Raw genomic sequence first — 26,218 nt, forward strand, 5'->3', positions numbered from 1 at the left:
AAGGGAGACTGGGTTGAAGGGACTGGCTTTGAAGTTCATGACAAACTGTGGTTTGCAAATAACTGTGCACTGAAGCGTAAGGCGGCTTTGAGAATGTACCGTACAGTTTGGAATAGACATCAATGTCAAACCAACGCAAGCGGCCTTCTGTACCACTCGCTGTACATTGCTTGCGTATCCCTACACACCACACCTTGTCGGCGCCATTTTCCAGGAAACACTTCGCGTCTACACTTTCCAAAATCTGTCCTACAGGTGTGATTTCTACATTACAAGAGTGGGAGAATCTCGATAAAATTCTAGACAAATCAATCGATTCAATTAAAAAAGGAAAGCAAGGACGTTCCTTTGAATGGTAAGTGAAATACCTTCCGTTGCAGAAATCTTTCAAAGAACTTGTCAGTGGTTTGTTTGAAAAGGTACGTGGCAAGGTTGCCACATCGGTAATTGCCGGCGATAGGACATAGAGTACGGGCTACGAGGTCAGTCCAGACTCTGGTTCCGATAGCTTCAAAGTTTCCCCAAACCAAAAAGTTAAAAAGGTGGCACAATTAGGGGAAGGGATCTAATGTTAAAAGGAGCTCACAGTGGAGTAAATCTGTGTTGAAAACTGGGCAGATGGAGGACGGGGAAATTGTGTGGGGGGGGGCGATTTGCCCGGTCATGAAAATTCGACATGATGGGGGGGGGCCGATGTTCTTGATAAAGATGTACTTCTGTGATGTGTATTTAATTCATGCAGAATCTTTAACCAAAATAGTATACTTATGGCTTTCTAAAGTTGCTTTCGCTTTTCTGATACAGTGATATTGCATTTCAGTCGTTGGGAAATCCTGAAAATTCATCACAATCCGCTTTATTTTTTTTCTCATCACAAACAAAAGTGGGGATGATTTAATAGCCCATACCCCCACCAAGGGTGGTATATTTCCCCATCCCCCGGGATTTACACACCATGGGGGCTCAATAGTCAGTTCATGAACAAGTTGGAGAGGACGAGAGCTACATCTTCGTATCTTTTAAAACGCGTTAGCGTTAAATGGACCATGCAGTAACTTCAAATAGCACCATGGTGTTTCAAGTCTCCTTCATTTCATTTTCTTTTATTCTCATTTCATCTTTACTTTGGGGCCTTTTGTTTTACACTGAAAGGAACCTAAATAACTGTGATGTAATTTCAGAGGCAGTTGAAAAGAAGGGCAAAGGAGCTGTAATTGAATTTCTAGGCAAGAATTCCGATATATGCCGTAAATTGATCACATCCAATTATGACACCTTGGCTTCAAGCCTGAGGGAAACCTTTTCAGCTGTAACGTATCTGCGTCTTGTACAGATAATCCCACTGGCCATGAAACAGACCTCTGATTTATTTCTTATTGTCGACGTTTTCTCTTACAAAAATAGACAGGCAATGTTGTCGTATAAATCAACACAGAAAAACGTTATAGCAAGGAAAGGGGTTCAAAGTGTGAAACGGAACTTGTCACGTTGAAACACGAGAAAAACATGTTTCATGACTCACTGGCCTACCGTCATGAATTAGAAACTGAACTGCGGATTAGAAACAAAAACATTTTTGTCCGTGGAAACTATTCCACAAATAGTCAAATTATAATGCAGGAAAACACTACTAAAAGCGTTCTCCTGTCTCCCTTTATTGGCATTTATTTATTAGCACACCTACTCACAACTATGCACGTTACATTTGAATAAAAACGTGTCAAAAGACCTCCAAATAACACAAAAAATGGGCGCCTCAGATATCCTGAGTGTCATCTTTATTACGATTTTGTACCCGCTCCTTTGGCGTAAAACGAAGCCTGCAAGATGAACTGCAAGATTGCAGTGCCCAATGCCTGGGCAATGGAACTATTGAATCATGTCGTTATTTCATTCACATCGGCACGATCAATTTCAAATAGTCAAGAGATGTTGACCATACTTGATGGCACTATCGGACACATTCCAGAAAGTGTGCCTGAAAATGTCTGCGTGTTGCTGCAATAGGATCTGCTGTATTCGACGTCATTGGTCTTTTCTTTCTATTATCTAATAATTATTCCTGGCACAAAGTGCGTGGGTTTGAAGTGTCCTTTTTTGAGGGGGGTCCTCAAATACAATTTGGAAGGAAAGTTTGGCGTCCTTGTCCAGGAGAAACAGACTTCAAAAACAGAAGAAATCAAAATGTTCCCACAAGTATTTCCTTCACTTTGAACTCGTTCATGCAGTTGTTTGTTCAAAGAAGAAAACCTTTCACAGTTTAATTTATAGAGGACCTTTGTTTCTAATTTGCCTTATCCCGTAGAAATGGCGACAGGATCATCAGTGAGTTCAGCTCTAGAGACGATCAGCAGATATCATCTCGAATGCCCCATTTGTAGTGAGAGATTCCAACGACCCAAGATACTGGACTGTCTGCATAGTTTCTGTGAGCAATGTCTGCTGACGTACTGCAGCACGAAGCACCAGGGCTGTACAGAGATTCCTTGCCCCGTGTGTCGACAAGAGACACAACTTCCACAGGCGGGGGTCAGAGGCCTGAAAACCAACTTTTATCTGATCGGTCTGGTTGAGGAGATTGAACTACAGGAAAAGTTGGTGTGTTCGGGTGAGACGAAGCTGCTCTGTGAGACATGTGATGATGGCAGTGAGGCAACGCATCGCTGTCTGGACTGTGAACAGAATATCTGCTCACGTTGTCGAAGTACACAGCTACGGATCGCTGCCACGTCAAGCCACACAATACCTCTTTTAGAGGAAATCCGTCAAGGGAAGATTAAAGTGAAAAAGCTGCCTGAACAATACTGTCCAAAATGTCCGACCCACGAGGGGGAAGTTACACGATTCTTCTGCACAACGTGTGAGATTTTAATTTGTCGAGATTGTACCGTCATGAAACATCGCAAACCAGAACATACCTATCTTGAAATAAAAGAGGCCGTGTCGACATACAGACAGATATTAGCTGATTTGTATTCTCCCCTTGAAAAAGTATTGAACCAACTCCAGAAATCTAAGGAGACAGTTTCAAGAATGAAGTATGACTTGGATATTCAAGTGAAGACAGTCACGACAGAAGTGCAGGACAGGGCAGCTGAGATAAGAGCAGAGGTCACAGCTCAAGAAAATCGCATCATTGATGACATCAAAAACATCCAAAGCAATCGTCTTAAAAAACTGGCAGAATATGAGAAAACAATGAGTTTGGCATCGGAGAGAATACAGCATTCATTGGAGACAGCAAGAGAGGTGACAAGGACGGCAGCGGATAGTGAGTTCCTCTCACTCTACGCAACAATCAACAAAGACTTGAAATTGTTGGCAGGTCAAACTAGTCCCACAGTTGACAAGAGGCTTGGATTTCTGAAGTTCAAGAGGAGTGAGGAGGTAGGTGACATCAGTCTGGGCAAGGTGATGACGGAAGAAAAGTGGAAGCAGCGATATGTGTTTGGTAGCGAGGGAAGCGGTCCAGGAGAGTTCTTCGGGGCTTGGGGCATTGCTGCTCGTCAGCCTGATGAGGTTGCAGTGGCTGAAATCTGGAACAAACGAGTTGCGATCTGCAGCATCGATGGTAACCAGAAAAGCACAATTCCGATGGAAGGATGTAAGTTTGGATAGAAACTGCTAACAAACGATACACTGGTGCTTTGTTTTGTGGTAAAAATATTATCATTTATTTCGGAGGGGGAGACTTTGAGACGTATGGTGGCGGTAGACAAACCGGTCCTTCTCCTCGGTCGTGCGCGTGCTCAAAACTAACAAGAATTCCTAGAACTGCACGCGCATGCCCAGATCAACCATAAAGGACAGTTGTGTCTGCCGCCACTATGCGTCTCAAAGTCTCCCATTGCTTGGTGTCAAACAGCGACGTGTCAAGCCTTTGGTGTGTGGGTGCCCTTGAGTTTCTATACCTATTCAAATCGTGCACCTATAAACATAGGGGACAATAGGAACCACAGTTGCTGAAGAGTAAGTTAGTACTTGCAAATATACTGATTACTTTCTTTCCTACTCACCTATGACGTAATCTAAAACAAACAGGCTAAACAACCCGTCGGTTGGGGGCAAGTTGCCGCCGCTGGATACGCCACTCGTGTCAAGCCACATAACAAGTCTAAAGGCTTTTCGCAGAGGGTACCCAGACGGAGGAGGCTTTAAGAGAAAAAAATGATTGGCATGTTTATTTTTCCAGATATTGCAGTATATGTTATTCAAAGAATTTTCAACTGTCCAAAAAGACTACAGGGCAGCTTAGTTGCGCAATGCATGGATTCTTAAAAACAAATCCAGTGAACCTCAATTCCGGGTCAAACGTCTTTTTAAAGGGAGTGCACACAGCCAAAAGGGGATTTTTGTGTGGGTGGGGAAATACAAAAAAATTTTTAGTCATTTTTGGGTCACAATTAATGGGGTAAACATTAAATATATGAGGTTTTTGAAGTGGTTATGTATTATTTGTTTTCTTTAATGCTTCAAGTGAATGAAAGGTTTTCTATTTGACCCTTTAAACATTCAGGGAAATGTAATATATGCTTCGAATTGTGGGACACGTTTCATCTACACAGTGGTTCATGATCAACATTTCCTCCCGTAAAGGCTCAATGCGCATTTCTGTTTTTGTGAAGTATCTATTTGCCAGCGTTCATTCATCCATTTACAGCATGCAGCATGGGTAGTGGGCGGTAACGAGAGGAACGCCCTCTTGCTCCCTATTTTGGTGGGAAACCTTACTTTCTACTCCTAAAGTTCGTTTCCACACGACCGTGCATTCTAGTAAATTAATATTACGAACATTTTAACGCAAGCCTGGCAACAACAAAGGTTGAGAAGTGACTCCGGCTGGGCTTATTGTCGTGAGGGAAGGAAAAATTCCGAATTCCACGGACTCGCTAGACAGGGAGGGGGAGGCTTCAATATACATTCTGCATGAATCCTTGTTTACTTGCTATGCATGGACGTAGCTACACGTTTTTGGTCACTTCTTCCGTGAACTTCATATTGATTGCTTCATAATAAATAACTTTAGGTTTCCGGGATCTATTGGTCGAATAAGGGACAAGGGTTGATCCTATGTCTCTGGCTTTATAACTCTTCAAGAACGTGATTGATTGGTTAATGCTTTTCTGTTTGGCTTTCAACTCAAAAACAGGCCCATGTGGCATTGCAGCTACACGCACTGGCAATCGGTTGGTAGTTGTTGAGGAGAACGCATCCCACGTGAAAGTCTTTGACAAGGGCAACACGCTGGCTTTCCAGTTCCCCACAGTGCCACCGAGTGAGGTCGGTAAGACTGCAGTGAACCTCCGGAGTGTAGCAGTCAAGACGGATGGGACCATTGTGGTTGGTGATGTCAAGAGAATGGTGCTGACCGAACACAGCCCCACTGAAGGGGAACCCAGGAGCACCATCCCACTCAAGATTGAACCTTATTATGTGGCTGTTGACAGCAATGATCGAGTCGTAATCAGTGACTCTGAACAACAGTTAGTCGGGGTTGTTAGTGCGAATGGTGATACACTGTTCACCATCAAACCTACCATCGATGGTGAGGTAGTTAGATACTGTACTGGTGTATGCGCAGATAGCACGGGCATCTATGTTGCAATGCATAATGATGATGATGACACCGGTCATATCCACCACTATGACCCTCAAGGTGGCTTTCTCCACTGCATCGCAGAGGGGCTGCACTATCCCCAGGGAATCACATTCTTAGCAGATGGGCAACTGGCAGTTGCAGACTTTAACTCAGTGAAGATTTATGACTTTGTTTAATGTAACACAAACAAGTCGATTTCCTTCTGCTTTCTTCGGGAGGAAACAGCAGTAGCATTAGTCGGAAATGTTGCGGTGTGTACAACATTGCATTCAATGTCATCAAGTTTTTTTAATAGAAAATTATATCCACAAAGGTTTGCGTAGGCTTACTGCATGGCAGAAATGGAAAGCATACTACATCAAAATTTCACTGAGATGGGATTCAAAAGTATGGGAGCTACATAAAGTGCTCATCATTTAAACAAATTTCCTTTGATAGTTTTGCATTGTTAACTGTATTTCCTCACGACTTATGAATTGTTTTCATAGATCCATTTAACAGTATTAAATGCATCCCAATATTGGTGAGTAGTATGCCAAGCGTGAGCGCTCACAGGAGATATGGGAAGTTGTTAGCTTGTCTCATCAAAAGAATCAGACTCATTTTAATGCAAACATCTTGCAGGGGATTATCAAATTGAGGAGAGTATAAAAACTGAAAATAATATGTGAAGTCAAATTGTTCTCATTGAGATTTACATAAAATTTTAATGTTCTCAAAAGCTTACTTTGTTTGAGTAGTGGGATAGCGAAGATCTCATCATTTAAATAGTGAAGTACATTTGTAAAAGTCGATGTGGAACTCACGTTTGGAGGAATATTCCCCTCATAACTACACTGTCCCTTTGTGTTGAACCGCCTTATTCTTATTTGCGGTTGAATGTATATTACGAATTAATACCTCGTTAAAGACAGGCCCAATGTCACCATTTGGAGGAGAGTTATATTGATTCATTTCCTTTGCAACTCCTTTCGAAATAAAATTCATTTCGTTTTCTTTTGAACTCGAATGAAGGTTTTGTTAGAGATTTAAATGAAGTTTTTCTCGGTGGCAGAGGCAAAAGCAAGATGAAATGTAGGTTATAAAACGTTTCATTTGCAAATTGCTTAATTTTCTTGCATCTTATTTACATAGTTTTAATTACTGACGGCAACAATATTCCACATATAGAATATAAACGTTTTCAAAGGCTATGCCTGAGTATTATTTAAACACAACATGACCTTTTCATTTTTTTTTAAATGTGAATATTTATCATGACGTAGGTAATTGACATTGTAACAGTTATTTGCATAGCCCTGGGTAAAGTTGTTACTTTTCGGCTGACGTCTTCGAATGTTTCCTGCACAAGGAAGGGTTGAACACGCATCTGAACCTTTTCCAAATAAAAAAGCTAAGTCCCAAGACTCGTTTTGACAGTGGACAGATTTACTGGATTATCCGTATGGCTGTATAGTTGCCCCTTGTACTATGTAGTGATATGAAGTAAGCCGTACGTTATCAGTAATCAAGAAGTCTTGGGGCGTATCAAGAACCAGACCCGTAATACGACAGCTCTCCAGGAAGTTTGTGAGAGAGCTGTTAAAGGGTGCCATAATTGAGGTTGTTTAATTACTCCTGTTTGTTTGTCTGTGTGTGACATATGATCTGGCTGGGCTGTCAGTAACGAAATCGTACAGTCTAAAGGAAAACGCTCTTGGGTATTTCAGGATTTTTGTGATAAAGTCTGAAATAAACTATTATTAAATTAAAGATGGATCGATTTGCGTAAGTCGTAGCAGTAACTCCAATTGGAACGGTATAAGATAAAGTACTGATTAACAAAGGAATAATTGGCGGGTATTACACCGCCCAAAACACTGCACAAGAATCAATGCATAGTACATGAATTGTTTTATGTTTTATGATATTCGCTTACGTGCGGCTCACGAAATCTTGTTTATTCTACTATTGTGATGTAGTTTGGTTGCAGAAAGCGTGCAACCTACTACAATAGACATACATGTACATATTTCTTTCCTGCATAGATTGTATTGTATTGATTGTACTAAACTTTTATACAGGCGTTCAAACTGCAGGTTTGTCTGCTCTTGGATCGTGAATGGTCTAACATGGCATCCTGTGTGTCCTGTACTATAAATCCTGTTTCCACAATAGAGCTTTCCTTTCCAAGCTCACATGCGTCAATCAATTAAAGTGGGTGTTGTTATGACGCGCTGACTGATCAAAGTCCGTACCCTGCCATCGAATGTTACGGCTGCAGCTTGAAATAATGTGCGCCTTTGCAAGCCACTGCCTAGCGGCTGCAGCAAAAACATATCAACCGGTTCGTTACTGCTAGCCATAATCAAGCATTTGTGGACGCCATATTTCAGGCAGTTGATCGCTAAAATAATTCTCCTTCCAACGAGAGATATCTTGACCGAAAACAAATCACCTTGGCACAACCATCAGATACAATTGGTAAGTTGACGAACGTAGAGGCTCAATAAACGTTCTGGATTAGCCATGGGAACAACAGTATGTAAGGCGCTCTCTGTGACGAAGCAAACGTGCAGTGATTGATGCTTGCCAAAGCACAACAGGGACAGTGGTGGACATGTTGTTATGTGGTAATGTTAATCATACTCCATCGGGAAGTGCAAAGGGCAGGGTGTGAGTTAACATAGTCGTGGCATTTGGGGAAGAGGAAGGGCGTGTCAGCAATATCCCCAAGGGGGAGGGAAAGCGTAGCCCTTTTTTAAAGAAGCTCGCTGGTACCATATGGACAGGATGGGCGATGGGTTGAACAAGACACATCAACTCACCTCGGCCTCATTCGATTTTTAGCTGTGTGGAGTAGTTATGTCAGTTAATACATCTTGAAAATAGTTATGTCAGGTTATGAATGTACCAACCGATTTGTTGCTTCATCAAGGAATGATTAGGCCTACTGTATTGAAATACACGACTAACTTAAAGTTAGTGTATGAGCGTAACACTCTAGAGGTTGGGGGAATTGGGAGTCTGAACACACACCGCACACTTTCTGGTAAATGGGGATGGGCCGCCAAATTATCCAAGCGCCGCGCCGTTAGGTGCACAACACCACTGTGTGTTATTCATAGGTCATTTCAATATCGAAACTTTTAAACGTTAAAAGTAAAGAAAGACACCTGTAAAGCTCAATTTTTCTATGAGGTAATGCACAACAGTTAATCTTTTTTGATGAACGGGTGTCGCCGATACCACTTCTTTCATTTACCCAAAGACGCAGGCAATCCCCCCCCCACTGGCTTGCATGAATTTAAACCAGAGCTTTGGTTAGTGTCAGAATTCTCCATTAATTAATTCCATATTTTATTCCTATTTTTCTATCAGGTCAATTAATGTCAGATATTTTCTATTTCAGTGTCAGCTCCTGTGCCCAATTTATTTGAACTAAACTTTGGCATGTATTATTCACTAGATTTTCTCTTTATGTTTAATTCATCACTTTACTTCTTCAGGTTACACATCAATGAACAGGGCCATGGCTTTCTGTACTTAGGAATTTGGATGTACTACCTTGTCCTTTTGTATTGCAGTGGAGCTTTCTTTTGTAAAGACTTGTCACAGGTTGTGTGGATAAAGAAAATAAGGCTGGAGTTCTGTGGGCGATTTGAATGTGAACAGAGCACAACTGAGTATAAATGTGATGAACAGTGATAGACATTAAAGAACTGAGAGATGCATCATGATGATGAGGTGTATAAGACTTAAAGGTTTTCATGGTGAAAGAAACTAGATCTATAGTAAAGATTGCGGTAACACCATGTATTTATCTCTTCTTTGAGTATGTGTGGTTCTGAGAAGAACCGGGGAATAACTCGACGTTCGAACAGTGTACTCTGTCCGTCTTCAGGAGACTGTATACATGGTGTTACCGCAATCTTTACTATAGATGATGAGGTGTGTGGGCTGAGTTGATAGTCCCTATCCCAGTGCCGCGCCAGTTTTGTATTTTGGTTGCGCCATTTGCCACAGCCAGTAGCAGATTTGTCAGGCTGCTTATGAGGCAAAATTGGTTGTCAGGATCATCGTAGCGGCTGATTGACATTCCAAGATAAGAAAACTGAAGAAAACCGTAAGTTTAAATTCAAGTTATTTTGTCATTTATCAGTGCTTTTTGTTGCGACTCTCAAGAAACTGGATGGAGTGGTATTTAACAACATTAACTAATTTGTTAAAGATGTGTTCGAAATCAACTTGATGCTAAATTTCTGATCGTAGTTGTTTGAGTTCTGACAAGTTTTCTTTGAAATGACTGTTCGAGATTGAGATACAAATTTTTGTTATTGTACTATACTATTTGGCATTTTGGTGAATTATTGATTCAATTAGATGGCCTTGAAGATCTGAGCTTGGCTCAAAGACTGGTGGAGTTCCGTTCCTCCTCATGCTCGATGGCTGGTTCTTGAATTCTGATGTAACCTTGGTCACAGCACACTGCGGTGAGGTTTCACATCTAAGTTGCGGAAGTGGTACCGCAGATGTACCAGAGTCGATGAGCAAGCTAGCAAGGGCAGATTCTTGTCAAGGAGAGACGAACTGATATTACGTCGAACTGTATGTTAGATATTTTAAATTTGAGAGCAGACATACACTGGCGAATTTTGACTGAAAGATCTGCCATTACATGTACATGCCTTGAACCTTTCAGGTTATTCCAGCTTGTGACATACATTCAATCGACTTTGGTTTTTTTTTCTGGAGTTTATACTGATATTTGTTTAGAAATTTCTCTTGCGAATATTATTTTCCTGGGAGGAACTTTGATTCTTTTATTCTTTTATTTTGAGGTAGTTTTCAGAGCAACAACATTACAGCATTATATTACAGAAATTGTAAACTATCAAGTGTATCTCTTTGATGCACTAGTTTGTGAATTGACTGTGAATTCAAAATTTTAATTCACTCATACCTATACTTAACTGTACATACTTGAATTGCAAATACTGTTTTTCATGCGGGGGTAAATAGACATTCATTTGATTAATGTAATTTAATTCTGAGTTGTAGCTACACTCACTTGAGAGCCATCTGGTTGTAAATACGGAATGGTGTATATTTTGTATTATAGAATCGAGAAATTTTGTAAATAAATTCATATCAAATATTGTAAATAGTACAGATTGGGTTTTGTTACAATCATTTCTTCTGACCTGCACCCAGTCCTTCTGTTGCAGTGTCCGTAAAGTGAGCACACTGTGACAGTTAGCACCCTGCTTGATGAAGGAATATTCCTACAGGAAAACCTGTCGGGGCTCTATTGAAATGATCTACAGGAATTTACCCTGACAGTAATTGACGTAAACGATGTATTTACCCATGGATAGTTTTCATACACATTAGTAGACTTAATCCGTATCAACCAACTTTCGTTTCATTTATCGACGGTGAATAATGTTGATTTTCATTTAATTCAAGACCTTTTAATGGTTTTCTTTGAACCAGAAAATGACTACAGGATCAGCAATGAGTTCAGCTCTAGAGACGATCAGCAGACATCATCTCGAATGCCCCATTTGTAGTGAGAGATTCCAACGACCCAAGATACTGGACTGTCTGCATAGTTTCTGTGAGCAATGTCTGCTGACATCCTGCAGCACAAAGCACCAGGGCTGTACAGAGATTCCTTGCCCCGTGTGTCGACAAGAGACACAACTTCCGGAGGCGGGGGTTAGAGGCCTGAAAACCAACTTTTGTCTGATCGGTCTTGTTGAGGAGATTGAAGTACAGGAAAAGTTGGTGTGTTCGGGTGACACGAAGCTGCTCTGTGAGACATGTGATGATGGCACTGAGGCAACGCATCGCTGTCTGGACTGTGAACAGAATATCTGCTCACGTTGTCGAAGTACACAGCTACGGATCGCTGCCACGTCAAGCCACACAATACCTCTTTTAGAGGAAATCCGTCAAGGGAAGATTAAAGTGAAAAAGCTGCCTGAACAATACTGTCCAAAATGTCCGACCCACGAGGGGGAAGTTACACGATTCTTCTGCACAACGTGTGAAATGTTAATTTGTCGAGATTGTACCGTCATGAAACATCGCATACCAGAACATACCTATCTTGAAATAAAAGAGGCCGTGTCGACATACAGACAGATATTAGCTAATTTGTATTCTCCCCTTGAAAAAGTTTTGAACCAACTCCAAAAATCTAAGGAGACAGTTTCAAGAATGAAGTATGACTTGGATATTCAAGTGAAGACAGTCATGACAGAAGTGCAGGACAGGGCAGCTGAGATAAGAGCAGAGGTCACAGCTCAAGAAAATCGCATCATTGATGACATCAAAAACACCCAAAGCAATCGTCTTCAAAAACTGGCAGAATATGAGAAAACAATGAGTTTGGCATCGGAGAGAATACAGCATTCATTGGAGACAGCAAGAGAGGTGACAAGGACGGATAGTGGGTTCCTCTCACTCTACGCAACAATCAACAAAGACCTGAAATTGTTGGCAGGTCAAACTATTCCAAGAGTTGACAAGAGGCTTGGATTTCTGAAGTTCAAGCCAAGTAAGGGCGTAGGTGACGTCTGTCTCGGCAAGGTGGTAACGGACGGAAAGTGGGAGCAGCGATGTGTGTTTGGTCGCATTGGAAGCGATCCTGGAGAGTTCTGTGGGGCTCGGGGCATTGCTGCTCGTCAGCCTGATGAGGTTGCAGTGGCTGACTGCTACAACAAACGAGTTGTGATCTGCAGCATCGATGGTAACCAGAAAAGCACAATCCCGATGGAAGGATGTAAGTTAGGATAGAAACTGCTCACAACGATACACTGGTGCTTTGTTTATCTTAAATAAATTCATGATTTATTTTGGAATTACGATGTCAAACAGTGATGTATCCTGCCTGATGTGTGTGTTGGGGGGCAAATTCAAAAGCAAAATGCTTATTCAACAAGATGGTAGGGAGAAAAAAGGTCGAAAGCCTTAGGCCTACTCACAGTCCCAACTCCCTTGCTTCAATTTCGTGGTGTTGTTTTCTAAGGGTTTGTTCATGTTTGATAAATACTTGTAAATACACTAATTACACTGATTTTAAGAATCCAGATATTGCAGGATATTTTATTTAGAGAATTTTCTTCTCCCCAAAAAGACCACACGGCGGTTTAATTGTACAATGCCTGGATTCTTAAAAACAAATCCAGTGAACCTCAATTCCGGCTCAAACTTTTTTTTAAACATTCAGGCAAATACATGTCACATAACAACAAAACAGATATACGCTTCCAGTTCACTGTAATAAATGCTGGACACGTTGCATCTACACAATGGTTCATGATCAACATTTCCTCCCGTAAAGGCTCAAAGTGCATTTCTGTTTTTGTGAAGTATCTATTTGCCAGCGTTCATTCGTCCATGTTTAAATACTATGCAGCACAGGTAGTGGACGAGGAGAACGCCCTCTTACTGCTTATTTTGACGGAAAATTTACTTTCGTTTCGTTGCCACGCGACCGTGCATTCTAGTGCGTAAATATTATGAATATTTAACGCAAGCCTGGCAACAACTAAGGTTGAGAAGTGACTCCGGCTGGGCTTATTGTCGTGAGGGAAGGAAAAATTCCAAATTCCACGGACTCGCTAGACAGGGAGGGGGAGGCTTCAATATACATTCTACATGAATCCTTGTTCACTTGCTATGCATGGACGTAGCTACACGTTAGCCGCTTCTTTGAAACTTCTTCCAGGAGATTCATATTGAGTGTTTCATAAAATATAATTCCAGGTTCCCAGGATCTATTTGTCAAGAAGGGACAAGGGTTGATCCTGGGTCTCTGGCTTCATAAATCTTCATGAACGTTGGTGATTGGTTAATGCTTTTCTTTTTGTCTTTCAAATCCAAACAGTGCCACTTGACATTGCAGCTACACGCACCGGCAATCGCTTAGCGGTTGTTGAGGAGAACGCATCCGACGTGAAAGTCTTTGACAAGGACAACACGCTGGCTTTCCAGTTCCCCACAGTGCCACCGAGTGAGGTCGGTAAGACCGCAGTGAACCTCCAGAGTGTAGCAGTCAAGACGGATGGGACCATTGTGGTAGGTGACATCGAGAGAATGGTGCTGACCGAACACAGCCCCACTGATGGCGAACTCAGAAGCACCATTCCAGTCAAAATTAAACCTTGTTATGTGGCTGTTGACAGCTATGATCGAGTCGTAATCAACGACTTCAAACAGTTAGTCGGTGTTGTTGATGGGAATGGTGATACACTGTTCACCATCAAACCTACCATCAATGGTGAGGTAGTTAGACGCTGTACTGGTGTATTCGCAGATAGCACAGGCATCTATGTTGCAATGCATAATGGCAGTTACACTGGTCATATCCACCACTATGACCCTCAAGGTGGCTTTCTCCACTGCATCGCAGAGGGTCTGCACTGGCCCATGGGAATCACATTCACAGCAGATGGGCAACTGGCAGTTGGAGACTACTACTCAGTGAAGATTTATGACTTTGTTTAATGTAACACAAACAAGATTTATGCAGTAGCATTAGTCGGAAATGTTGCGGTGTGAACAACATTGCATTCAATTTCATGACTTCTTTTTTTATAGAAAATTAGATCCACAAAGGTTTGCGTAGGCTTACTGCATAGCAGAAATGGAAAGCAAACTACATCAAAATTTCACTGAGATGGGATTCAAAAATATGGGAGCTACATAAAGTGCTTATCATTTAAACAAATTCCTTTGTTAGTTTTGCATTGCTAACTATATTTTCTCTCGACATTTGAATTATTTTCATAGTCCATTTAACAGTAGTACATGTATCCCAATATTGGTGAGTTATGCCTACCGTGAGCGCTCACAGGAGATATGGGAAGTTGTTAGCTTGTCTCACCAAAAGAATCAGACTCATTTCAATGCACACATCTTGCAGGGGATTATCAAATTGAGGAGAGTATAAAAACTGAAAAATAATATATGAACTCAAATTGTTCTCATTGAGATTTACATAAAATTTTAATGTTCTCAAAAGCTTACTTTGTGTGAGTAGTGGGATAGCGAAGGTCTCATCATTTAAATGGTGAAGTACATTTCTAAAAGTCGATGTGGAATTCACGTTTGGAGGAATATTCCCCTCATAACTAAACTGTCCCTTTGTGTTGAACCGCCTTATTCTTATTTGCGTTTGAATGTATATTACGAATTAATACCTCGTTAAAACAGGCCCAATGTCACCATTTGGAGGAGAGTTATATTAATTCATTCCCCTTTGCAACTCCTTTCAAAATAAAATTCATTTCGTTTTCTTTTGAACTCAAATGAAAGTTTTGTTAGAGATTTAAATGATGTTTTTCTCTGTGGCAGAGGCAAAAGCAAGATGAAATGTAGGTTATAAAAAACTTTTTTGGCAAATTTCTTAATTTTCGTGGAATTTATTTACATAGTTTTAATTAGTGACAGCAACAACATTCCACTTACAGAATATAAACGGTTTCAAAGACTATGCTTGAGTATTATTTGAAGGCAACATGACCTTTTCATTTTTTTTAAATGTGAATATTTATCATGACGTAGGTAATTTACATTGTAACGGTTATTTGCATACCCATGGGTAAAACTGTTACTTTTCGGCTGGCCTCCTTGAATCTTTCCTGTACAGGGAAGGGTTGAACACGCATCCAAACCTCTACCAAATAAAAAAATAAGTCCCAAGACTCGTTTTGACAGTGGACAGATTTACTGGATTATCCGTATGGTTGTACAGTTGCCCCTTGTACTATGTAGTGATATGAAGTAAGCCGTACGTTATCAGTAATAAAGAAATCTTGGGGACGTATCAAGAACCAGGTGCCATAATTGAGGTTGTTTAATTACTCCTGGTTGTTTGTCTGCATCAATACATCAAAGTTGAGTATTACAAGCCACATCTTGTGTGTCTCTCTACGTCTACATACCACGTCCGGTGCTTGTTGCATTTACGTTGAGAATGGTTTCCCTGTCCCGTCCCATTTAAACCATGTTGATTCTATAATTCTAGATATCCGTTTTCTTCCCTATCACATTAGTACTTGGCAACTAAATTGAAATCCGTAGAGAGAGTATCTCGAACGTAAAGCCTGTGTAAATATTAATACGCCTTTAGTTTTGTTTTTGGTAGCCGACCTGTTACGGGAATACATAAAAAGTTTAAAGATAAAATAAAAAAGGATGAACCTTTATAACGGTTCATTGGTAAGGTCCTGTAGGTTTGATGGATTTTGTAGTTTTGATAGTGTTTATAGGCTTTAATAATTTCATAGGACCGTGCTTGAGTGAAAGCGACCTGACCATTTCAATTTTGTCCTGTGAATGTGTATCATGACGTAGCTATAATATGCGTTGTGCCTCGGTTATTTGCATATCAGTGCGTCAGTTGTTAAGTTTGGGTTGACCTCCCAGTGAGCTGCAAGCCTCCGGCGTAAAAACGGCTTGAACCAGTGTCTAAGCCCTAATCAGATAATAATTTCCAAGAATAAGATTTATGGTATTATTTCACAGTTACCCCTTTTGCTATGCAGTGAACTGATCATGAAACACAGCTGGCTATGGACGTTGCCTGTATAGTGTATTCGGTGTAATGAACAGCCGTCGGGGTAGTAGCGACGCTAATTCGAACTTGACGACAATTTTTTTCTCTTGGCTCACCATAAAGATTATTTGAGAGCGTAATAGGCATGTTCACAGTTGGGGTTGGAGACTCTCGTTTCGTGTCTGTGCACGACACAGCCATTATCTGACCGTCAATGACGAAACTGTACAGTCTAAAGGAAACCCCCAATATGACTGTCGGCTTTGTAAGTTTCATAAGAGAATAAACATTGCACTATCTGATTTAAATGCACGTAGGCCCTATAGCTGTAGTTTGTATCTACATAGTTGAGGTGCAAATAAATCAAGGTTGAATGTGGCAAATTGCATCCTGTGTCCGTCTTTGTCTACGTGCCATTTATAGTCCCCGCCTCTAAATGGGACAGCCTCCTTGTAGCGTCTAAACGATGTTGACCTTATAATTCTAAATTCCTGTTCTTTTCCAAATTACATCAATGTTTTGAAACAACTTCCTATGCTCAGGAGAAAGTGTCACCATTATTAGTTTTCGTCTCATTACGCAAATACCAAGGACACTTTATGCTATCAAATCTTGGTTAATTTCTTGTACTGATTGCAGATTTCCAGAGCGGTTCTAATTAGCGTAATGGTACCGCGTGGTAGGTCTGAACGATCCATCTCTTGACTTTAAAAGGCGATGTTCTGACAAGCTCCCCGCAAACCGACAAAGAATGAAACATTCTGTCACACTCAGGACTGACAACGTCAAGTCTGTGTAATCCAACTGTTTAGTGCTGAATGGCACGTTACTGTGTATTACCGTAGTTTGTTAAGGTGCAGCTGTGGCTAGGTTCGTCCCAAAAGAATGGAGTCTCGACGCAACGGTGTGGAAATGAGTTGAAAGGGAGACTGGGTTGAAGGGACTGGCTTTGAAGTTCATGACAAACTGTGGTTTGCAAATTACTGTGCACTGAAGCGTAAGGCGGCTTTGAGAATGTACCGTACAGTTTGGAATAGACATCAATGTCAAACCAACGCAGGACTGGTCTTATGTACCACTCGCTGTACATTGCTTGCGTATCCCTACACACCACACCTTGTCGGCGCCATTTTCCAGGAAACACTTCGCGTCTACACTTTCCAAAATCTGTGCTACAGGTGTGATTTCTACATTACAAGAGTGGAAGAATCTCGATAAAACTCTAGACAAATCAATCGATTCATTTTAAAAAGGAAAGCAAGGACGTTCCTTTGAATGGTAAGTGAAATACCTTCCGTTGCAAAAATCTTTCAAAGAACTTGTTAGTTGTTTGCTTGAAAAGCTACGTGGCAAGGTTGCCACATCGGTAATTGCCGGCGATAGGACATAGAGTACGGGCTACGAGATCAGTCCAGACTCTGGTCCCGATGGCTTCAAAGTTTCCCCAAACCAAAAAGTTTAAAAGGTGGCACAATTTGGGGAAGGGGTCTAATGTTAAAAGGAGCTCACAATGGAGTAAATCTGTGTTGAAAATTGGGCAGATGGAGGACGGGGAAATTGTGGGGGGACGATTTGCCCGGACATGAAAATTCGACATGATGAGGGGGGGGGCGATATTCTTGATAAAGGTGTACTTCTGTGATGTGTATTAAATTCATGCAAAATCTTTAACCAAAATGGTTTACTTATGGCTTTTTAAAATTGCTTTCACTTTTCTGATACAGTGATATTGCATTTCAGTCGTTGGGAAATCCTGAAAATTCATCACAATCCGCTTTATTTTTTTCTCATCACAAACAAAATCGGGGATGATTTAATAGTCCATACCCCCACCAAGGGGGGTATATTTCCCCATCCCCCGGGATTTACACACCATGGGGGCTCAATAGTCAGTTCATTAACAAGTTGGAGAGGATGAGAGCTACAACTACGTATCTTTTAAAACGCGTTAGCGTTAAATGGACCATGCAGTAACTTCAAATAGCACTATGGTGTTTCAAATCTCCTTAATTTCATTTTCTTTTATTCTCATTTCATCTTTACTTTGGGGCCTTTTGTTTTACACTGAAAGGAACCTAAATAACTTTGATGTAATTTCAGAGGCAGTTGAACAGAAGGGCAAAGGAGCTGTATTTGAATTTTAGGCAAGAATTTCCGATATATGCCGTCAATTGATCACATCCAATTATGACACCTTGGCGTCAAGCCTGAGGGAAACCTTTTCAGTTGTAACGTATCTGCGTCTTGTACAGATAATCCCACTGGCCATGAAACGGACCTCTGATTTATTTCTTATTGTCGACGTTTTCTCTGACAAAAATGGACAGGCAATGTTGTCGTATAAATCATCACAGAAAGACGTTATAGCAAGGAAAGGGGTTCAAAATGTGAAACGGAACTTGTCACGTTGAAACAGGAGAAAAACATGTTTCATGACTCACTGGCCTACCGTCATGAATTAGAAACTGAACTGCGGATTAGAAACAAAAACAATTTTGTCCGTGGAAACTATTCCACAAATAGTCAAATTATAATGCAGGAAAACACTACTAAAAGCGTTCTCCTGTCTCCCTTTATTGGCATTTATTTATTAGCACACCTGCTCACAACTATGCACGTTACATTTGAATAAAAACGTGTCAAAAGACCTCCAAATAACACAAGAAATGGGCGCCTCAGATATCCTGAGTGTCATCTATATTACGATTTTGTACCCGTTCCTTTGGCGTAAAACGAAGCCTGCAAGATGAACTGCAAGATTGCAGTGCCCAATGCCTGGGCGATGGAACTATTGAATCATGTCGTTATTTCATTCACATCGGCACGATCAATTTCAAATAGTCAAGAGATGTTGACCATACTTGATGGCACTATCGGACACATTCCAGAAAGTGTGCCTGAAAATGTCTGCGTGTGGCTGCAATAGGATCTGCTGTATTCGACGTCATTGGTCTTTTCTTTCCATTATCTAATAATTATTCCTGGCACAAAGTGCGTGGGTTTGAAGTGTCCTTTTTTGAGGGGGGTCCTCAAATACAATTTGGAAGGAGCGTTTGGCGGCCTTGTCCGGGAGAAACAGACTTCAAAAACAGAAGAAATCAAATTGTTCCCACAAGTATTTCCTTCACTTTGAACTCGTTCATGCAGTTGTTTGTTCAAAGAAGAAAACCTTTCACAGTTTAATTTATAGAGGACCTTTGTTTCTAATTTGCCTTATCACGTAGAAATGGCGACAGGATCAGCAGTGAGTTCAGCTCTAGAGACGATCAGCAGGCATCATATCGAATGCCCCATTTGTAGTGAGAGATTCCAACGACCCAAGATACTGGACTGTCTGCATAGTTTCTGTGAGCAATGTCTGCTGACATACTGCAGCACGAAGCACCAGGGCTGTACAGAGATTCCTTGCCCCGTGTGTCGACAAGAGACACAACTTCCGGAGGCGGGGGTTAGAGGCCTGAAAACCAACTTTTATCTGATCGGTCTTGTTGAGGAGATTGAACTACAGGAAAAGTTGGTGTGTTCGGGTGAGACGAAGCTGCTCTGTGAGACATGTGATGATGGCAGTGAGGCAACGCATCGCTGTCTGGACTGTGAACAGAATATCTGCTCACGTTGTCGAAGTACACAGCTACGGATCGCTGCCACGTCAAGCCACACAATACCCCCATTAGAAGAAATCCGCCAAGGGAAGATGAAAGTGAAAAAGCTGCCTGAACAATACTGTCCAAAATGTCCGACCCACGAGGGGGAAGTTACACGATTCTTCTGCACAACGTGTGAAATTTTAATTTGTCGAGATTGTACCGTCATGAAACATCGCATACCAGAACATACCTATCTTGAAATAAAAGAGGTCGTGTCGACATACAGACAGATATTAGCTGATTTGTATTCTCCCCTTGAAAAAGTATTGAACCAACTCCAGAAATCTAAGGAGACAGTTTCAAGAATGAAGTATGACTTGGATATTCAAGTGAACGCAGTCACGACAGAAGTGCAGGACAGGGCAGCTGAGATAAGAGCAGAGGTCACAGCTCAAGAAAATCGCATCATTGATGACATCAAAAACATCCAAAGCGATCGTCTTCAAAAACTGGCAGAACATAAGAAAACAACGAGTTTGGCATCGGAGAGAATACAGCATTCATTGGAGACAGCAAGAGAGGTGACAAGGACGGCAGCGGATAGTGAGTTCCTCTCACTCTACGCAACAATCAACAAAGACTTGAAATTGTTGGCAGGTCAAACTATTCCCAGAGTTGACAAGAGGCTTGGATTTCTGAAGTTCAAACCGAGTGAGGGGGTAGGTGACATCAGTCTGGGCAAGGTGGTGACGGAAGGAAAGTGGGAGCAGCGATGTGAGTTTGGTCGCAAGGGAAGCGGTCCAGGAGAGTTCTGTGGGGCTTTGGGCATTGCTGCTCGTCAGCCTGATGAGGTTGCAGTGGCTGACTACTACAACAAACGAGTTGTGATCTGCAGTATCGATGGTAACCAGAAAAGCACAATCCCGATGGAAGGATGTAAGTTTGGATAGAAACTGCTCACAGCGATACACTGGTGCTTTGTTTATCGTAAATAAATTCATGATTTATTTTGGAATTATGATGTCAAACAATAGTGTATCCTGCCTAATGTGTGTATGTCACAAGCCTGGGTCCCCCTACCCTCTGACACGCAATGTGTGCACGGTAAATTATGCAGTACACTCAAGCAGATAATTTAACTTCCAAATTCAATGGAAACTAATTTATTTACAAATATACAAACCACAAAAAGAATTGAATGAAGGGGGAGCAAAATACAGAAGATCAACAGTTTTAAAAAAATGGGTTTCATAGAAACTAGAAGGCTGGTGGGCTGGTTAATAATTACCACTAGCCCAAATTCGGACAGTTCAAAGGGAGAGTTGGTCACTTGTCCGATGCGCCGCTGTTACATGACTCTCAGCCGATCCTCGGCGAGGATGATGCAGGTGAGTCGGGGCTGGACTAAGCAGACCAACAGGCAGGTAGGTAGCCGTGTCCCCTTGCGGCAGACTCGCTGCTCCTATCCAGCCAATGCAGGACCTGGCTTGATTGTGTCTCGGTACTCAATGAGGTCCAATTACGGGAGCTCCGACTCTGTAATAAGGAGCCCTGAAATATTGAATAATCATACCCATGTATTTGACCATATTACTAATTTTCCATACCCGAAAGGAGAAACTTCATTATTAAAATGGTCACTAAACTTGGCTTTTGAACTCCCCATTATCACAGATATATAACATAATAGCACTTACATATACCAGACAAAACATAATGGCTACATATTAGAAAATAATTAAAAAGAACACTTTCAGTATATACTGGCTCCTGAGGTCTTACAGCACACTGCAAATTGTCACAGCCTGCCCTTCCTCTTTAAACTTTTCTCCTGAAAATTTGGGGCAGCAAATCGCTCTCCCAACTTATGGCTACCGCCAAGACTGGATTTTCAATCCACATCAACAAGGTGGAAGGCTTCATAAAATTCTGGCTTCAGAGCTATCGCTCAAACTTGTGCTATCGCACCACAGGCCTGTCAGTGTGTGTCACACAGAACCACACCCCAGTATTTAAGGCTATCACTGCTGGACAACGCCTCCGTGAGCTTGCACTGTAAAACACTATTCAGGTCCCCATACCTGGTGTGTACCCATGCAGGTGTGAACCATACAGGACCCCACCTTACTTTGCATAAAAGGGCATATAAGGAAATTTGGCCAACTTGGCAACATACAGTTTGTGTCTTTAAAGTAGTCAAACACTTGGCGTAAAATATCACTGACTTGTGACAGTGTGTTAGGGGCAAATTCAAAAGCAAAATGCTTATTCAACATGATGGTAGGGAGAGAAAATGTCGAAAGCCTTAGGCCTACTCACAGTCCCAACACCCCTTGCTTCAACTTTGTGGTGCTATTTTCTAAGGGTTTGTTCATGTTTGATAAATACCTGTAAATACACCGATTACTTTCTTCCTACTCACCTATGACGTAATCTAAAACAAACAGGCTAAACAACCCGTCGGTTGGGGCAAGTTGCTGCCGCTGGATACGCCACTGGTGTCAAGCCACGTAACATATCTAAAGTCTTTTGGCAGAGTCACATGGTACCCAGACGGAGGAGGCTCTAGGAGAAAAAAAATGATTGACATATTCATTTTTCCAGATATTGCAGTAAAGTTTATTTAGAGAATTTTCTTCTCCCCAAAAAGACTACACAGCGGCTTAATTGTACAATACCTGGATTCTTAAAAACAAATCCAGTGAACCTCGATTCCGGATCAAACATTTTTTTTTAACATTCAGGCAAATATATTTCACATGAAAACAAAAGAGATATGCGCTTCGAGTTCACTGCAACAAATGTTGGACACGTTGCATCTACACAATGGTTCATGATCAACATTTCCTCCCTTAAAGGCTCAATGCGCATTTCTGTTTTTGTGAAGTATCTATTTGCCAGCGTTCATTCGTCCATGTTTAAATACTATGCAGCACAGGTAGTGGGCGGTATCAAGGAGAGCGCCCTCTTGCTCCTTATTTTGATGGAAAATTTACTTTCGTTTCCTAAAGTTCGTTGCCACACGACCGAGTGTTCTAGTGTGTAAATATTACGAATATTTAAAGCAAGCCTGGCAACAACGAAGGTTGAGAAGTGACTCCGGCTGGGCTTATTGTCGTGAGAGAAGGAAAAATTCCAAATTCCACGGACTCGCTAGACAGGGAGGGGGAGGCTTCAATATACATTCTACATGAATCCTTGTTCACTTGCTATGCATGGACGTAGCGAAACGTTTAGCCGTTTTTTGTCACTTCTCGGGATCTATTGGTCGAGGAAGGGACAAGGGTTGATCCTAGGTCTCTGGCTTTATAACTCTTCATGAACGTAGTTGGTTGGTTCATGCTTTTCTTTTTGTATTTCAACTCCAAACAGGGCCACGTGGCGTTGCACCTACACGCACTGACAATCGGTTGGTGGTTGTTGAGCAGAACGCATCCCACGTGAAAGTCTTTGACAAGGACAATACGCTGGCTTTCCAGTTCCCCACAGTGCCACCGAGTGAGGTCGGTAAGACCGCAGTGAACCTCCGGAGTGTAGCAGTTAAGAAGGATGGGACCATTGTGGTTGGTGACATCGAGAGAATGGTGCTGACCGAACACAGCCCCACTGACGGGGAACTCAGGAGCACCATAACAGTCGAGATTACACCTTATTTTTTGGCAGTTGACAGCAATGATCGAGTTGTAATCAGTGACTTCAAACAGTTAGTTGGTGTTGTTGATTGGAATGGTGATACACTGTTCACCATCAAACCTATCATCAATGGTGAGGTAGTTAGATACTGTACTGGTGTATGCGCATATAGCACAGGCGTCTATGTTGCAATGCATAATGGCAGTGACACCGGTCATATCCACCACTATGACCCTCAAGGTGGCTTTCTCCACTGCATCGCAGAGGGTCTGCACTGGCCCATGGGAATTACATTCACAGCAGATGGGCAACTGGCAGTTGGAGACTACTACTCAGTGAAGATTTATGACTTTGTTTAATGTAACACAAACAAGTCGATTTCCTTCCGCTTTCTTCAGAAGGAAACAGCATTAGTCGGAAATGTTGCGGTGTGAACAACATTACATTCAATTTCATCACTTATTTTAATAGAAAATTAGATCCACAAAGGTTTGCGTAGGCTTACTGCATAGCAGAAATGGAAAGCAAACTACATCAAAATTTCACTGAGATGGGATTCAAAAGTATGGGAGCTACATAAAGTGCTTATCATTTAAACAAATTTCCTTTGTTAGTTTTGCATTGTTAACTATATTTCCTCAAGATATATGAATTATTTTCATAGATCCATTTAACAGTAGTAAATGTATTCCAATATTGGTGAGTTATGCCTACCGTGAGCGCTCACAGGAGATAGGGGAAGTTGTTAGCTTGTCTCATCAAAAGAATCAGACTCATTTTAATCCAAACATCTTGCAGGGAATTATCAAATTGAGGAGAGTATAAAAACTGAAAAATAATATGTGAAGTCAAATTGTTCTCATTGAGAGTTACATAAAATTTTTATGTTCTCAAAAGCTTACTTTGTGTGAGTAGTGGGATAGCGAAGGTCTCATCATTTAAATGGTGAGGTACATTTGTAAAAGTCGATGTGGAACTCACGTTAGGAGGAATATTCCCCTCATAACTAAACTGTCCCTTGGTGTTGAACCGCCTTATTCTTATTTGCGGTTGAATGTATATTACAAATTAATACTTCGTTCAAACAGGCCCAATGTCACCATTTGGAGGAGAGTTATACTATTCCATTCCCCTTTGCAACTCCTTTCGAAACAAAATTCATTTCATTTTCTTTTGAACTCAAATGAAAGTTTTGTTCTCTGTGGCAGAGGCAAAAGCAAGATGAAATGTAGGTTATAAAAGCTTTATTGGCAAAGTGCTTAATTTTCGAGGATTTTATTTACATAGTTGTAATTACTGACAGCAACAATATTCCATTTACAGAATATAAACGTTTTCAAAGACTATGCCTAAGTATTATTTAAAGGCAACATGACTTTTTCATTTTTTATGGGAATGTTTATCATGGCGTAGGTAATTGACATTGTAACGGTTATTGGCATATCTGTAGGTAAAGTTGTTACTTTTCGGCTGACCTTCTTGAATGTGTACTGCACAAGGAAGGGTTGAACACGCATCTAAACCTCTACCAAATAGAAAAATAATTCCCAAGACTAGTTTTGACAGTGGACAGGTTTACTAGCTTATCCGTATGGCTGTATAGTTGCCCCTTGTACTATGTAGTGATATGAAGTAAGCCGTACGTTATCAGTAATAAAGAAGTCTTGGGACGCATCAAGAACCAAACCCGTAATACGACACGGATCAAAAACTTCCTTTGGGCTCTCCAGGAAGTTTGTGAAAGAGCTGTTAAAGGGTGCCATAATTGAGGTTGTTTATAATAATTACTCCTGGTTGTTTGTCTGCGCGTGACATATAATCTGGTTGTCAGTAACGAAATCGTACAGTCTAAAGGAAAACTCTCTTGGGTATTTCATGACTTTTGTGATAAAATCTGAGGTGTAGGGACATTGCTGTTGCAGTATGAATAAAATGTACGTAGTCTGTGTTTGATAGAAGAGCTTTGCATATCGACTGCTTTCATTTAATACTTTGTTCCTTAATTCAAGAAATGGGATTTTTCCTTCTAGGCTGTAGTCCATTTAGCAGTGAAGATATCGAAACATTTTGTTAGGAAACACAGAATTTTTCAGACCACCCTCATAGGGTTTGTAAACAGGGTGTGAAGTGACATTCGTATATGGAGCTCACTCCAGGAAATCTGTAAGGAAAGCAGTATAAAATATTGAAAATGGCAGAAAATGGGAGGTATGGTGGCCCGGAGGGACATCGGAAATCGTCAATATTGACCCCAATGTTTACAACCAAATTCACGAATCGATCTTCGGTTGCAAATATTGACGTCAATATTCCAGACTTTTTTTACTTGTATCCCGAGTCGCAAATATTGCCGCGATTTTTTTTCAGCAAGCAAGGTAGATTGGGCCTGCCCGTCTGTTCATAGCCATGACCGCAGATGGCGATAATATGAACATTTGAGATCAGGCCAAAAAGTAGGTCATTACGCGTACGCGTGAACACACTTCGTTTCCGCCTATCTTGCTGGAAAAAAATCCCGGAAACATTTGGGACCGGATATCCAACGAGTGGTGAATTTGGTCATGAATATTGAAGTCAATATTGACGATTGACGATGTCCCTCTTGGGCCACCATTGGTAGGCTCATCGGAAATGTTTACAGATTGCTTAAAAAAGGTTGGCTGCTTTTTCACTATGAACATGTTACAAAAGAAGTACGGTGAAATACCAATGGACCCTCATTGTTAGTACACTAGCTTTCTTTTGTTAGACGTACAGTAGTGTTTTACACTGAACGTCGAAGTTCACGTGGAGGCAACAATTCCAGTGTTGATGTTATGACGCGCTGACTTATGACTGAGCAAAGTCCAT

The 26,218-nt window shown here is 41.2% G+C and overlaps 3 protein-coding genes and 1 long non-coding RNA gene across 13 annotated transcripts in view; 3 read left to right on the forward strand and 1 right to left on the reverse strand.

The window, feature by feature from the left end:
- The window catches only part of LOC110990533 (uncharacterized), a 270,020-nt gene that overhangs the window by 181,895 nt on the left and 61,907 nt on the right, over positions 1-26,218 (reverse strand). The gene's annotated exons all lie outside the window — the stretch shown is intronic.
- On the forward strand, positions 215-6,608 carry LOC147797890 (E3 ubiquitin-protein ligase TRIM56-like). Its single transcript, XM_087142108.1, has 3 exons — positions 215-355; positions 2,306-3,604; positions 5,150-6,608. Exons 2-3 carry the CDS (start codon positions 2,308-2,310, stop codon positions 5,773-5,775), a joined length of 1,923 nt encoding a protein of 640 aa, XP_086998234.1. The 5' UTR covers positions 215-355; positions 2,306-2,307; the 3' UTR covers positions 5,776-6,608.
- On the forward strand, positions 270-25,326 carry LOC147797891 (E3 ubiquitin-protein ligase TRIM56-like). 2 transcript variants are annotated; one of them, XM_087142110.1, is made up of 3 exons: positions 270-355; positions 19,373-20,671; positions 23,108-25,326. In XM_087142110.1, exons 2-3 carry the CDS (start codon positions 19,375-19,377, stop codon positions 23,725-23,727), a joined length of 1,917 nt encoding a protein of 638 aa, XP_086998236.1. In that variant the 5' UTR covers positions 270-355; positions 19,373-19,374; the 3' UTR covers positions 23,728-25,326. The 2 variants fall into 2 exon arrangements, with proteins under 2 accessions (XP_086998236.1, XP_086998235.1); XM_087142109.1 differs by lacking the exon at positions 270-355 and adding an exon at positions 17,061-17,426.
- Positions 7,923-25,326, forward strand: LOC147797892 (E3 ubiquitin-protein ligase TRIM45-like). The gene is made up of 4 exons (XM_087142111.1): positions 7,923-8,062; positions 11,075-12,368; positions 13,476-14,968; positions 24,601-25,326. Exons 2-3 carry the CDS (start codon positions 11,078-11,080, stop codon positions 14,093-14,095), a joined length of 1,911 nt encoding a protein of 636 aa, XP_086998237.1. The 5' UTR covers positions 7,923-8,062; positions 11,075-11,077; the 3' UTR covers positions 14,096-14,968; positions 24,601-25,326.

The sequence above is a fragment of the Acanthaster planci genome, linkage group LG10 (assembly GCF_054643075.1).
Source record: "Acanthaster planci isolate LZ-2023a linkage group LG10, COTS_SCS, whole genome shotgun sequence".
Lineage (NCBI taxonomy): Eukaryota > Metazoa > Echinodermata > Asteroidea > Valvatida > Acanthasteridae > Acanthaster > Acanthaster planci.

What these genes read in the sequence shown, in the direction of transcription:
- LOC147797891 (XM_087142110.1), top strand. Translation starts at nt 19,375, where the DNA reads ATGGCGACAGGATCAGCAGTGAGTTCAGCTCTAGAGACGATCAGCAGG. An exon ending in CACAATCCCGATGGAAGGAT is followed by an intron (nt 20,672 to 23,107) that starts GTAAGTTTGGAT and finishes AACTCCAAACAG; the next exon opens with GGCCACGTGGCGTTGCACCT.
- LOC147797890 (XM_087142108.1), top strand. Translation starts at nt 2,308, where the DNA reads ATGGCGACAGGATCATCAGTGAGTTCAGCTCTAGAGACGATCAGCAGA. An exon ending in CACAATTCCGATGGAAGGAT is followed by an intron (nt 3,605 to 5,149) that starts GTAAGTTTGGAT and finishes ACTCAAAAACAG; the next exon opens with GCCCATGTGGCATTGCAGCT.
- LOC147797892 (XM_087142111.1), top strand. Translation starts at nt 11,078, where the DNA reads ATGACTACAGGATCAGCAATGAGTTCAGCTCTAGAGACGATCAGCAGA. An exon ending in CACAATCCCGATGGAAGGAT is followed by an intron (nt 12,369 to 13,475) that starts GTAAGTTAGGAT and finishes AAATCCAAACAG; the next exon opens with TGCCACTTGACATTGCAGCT.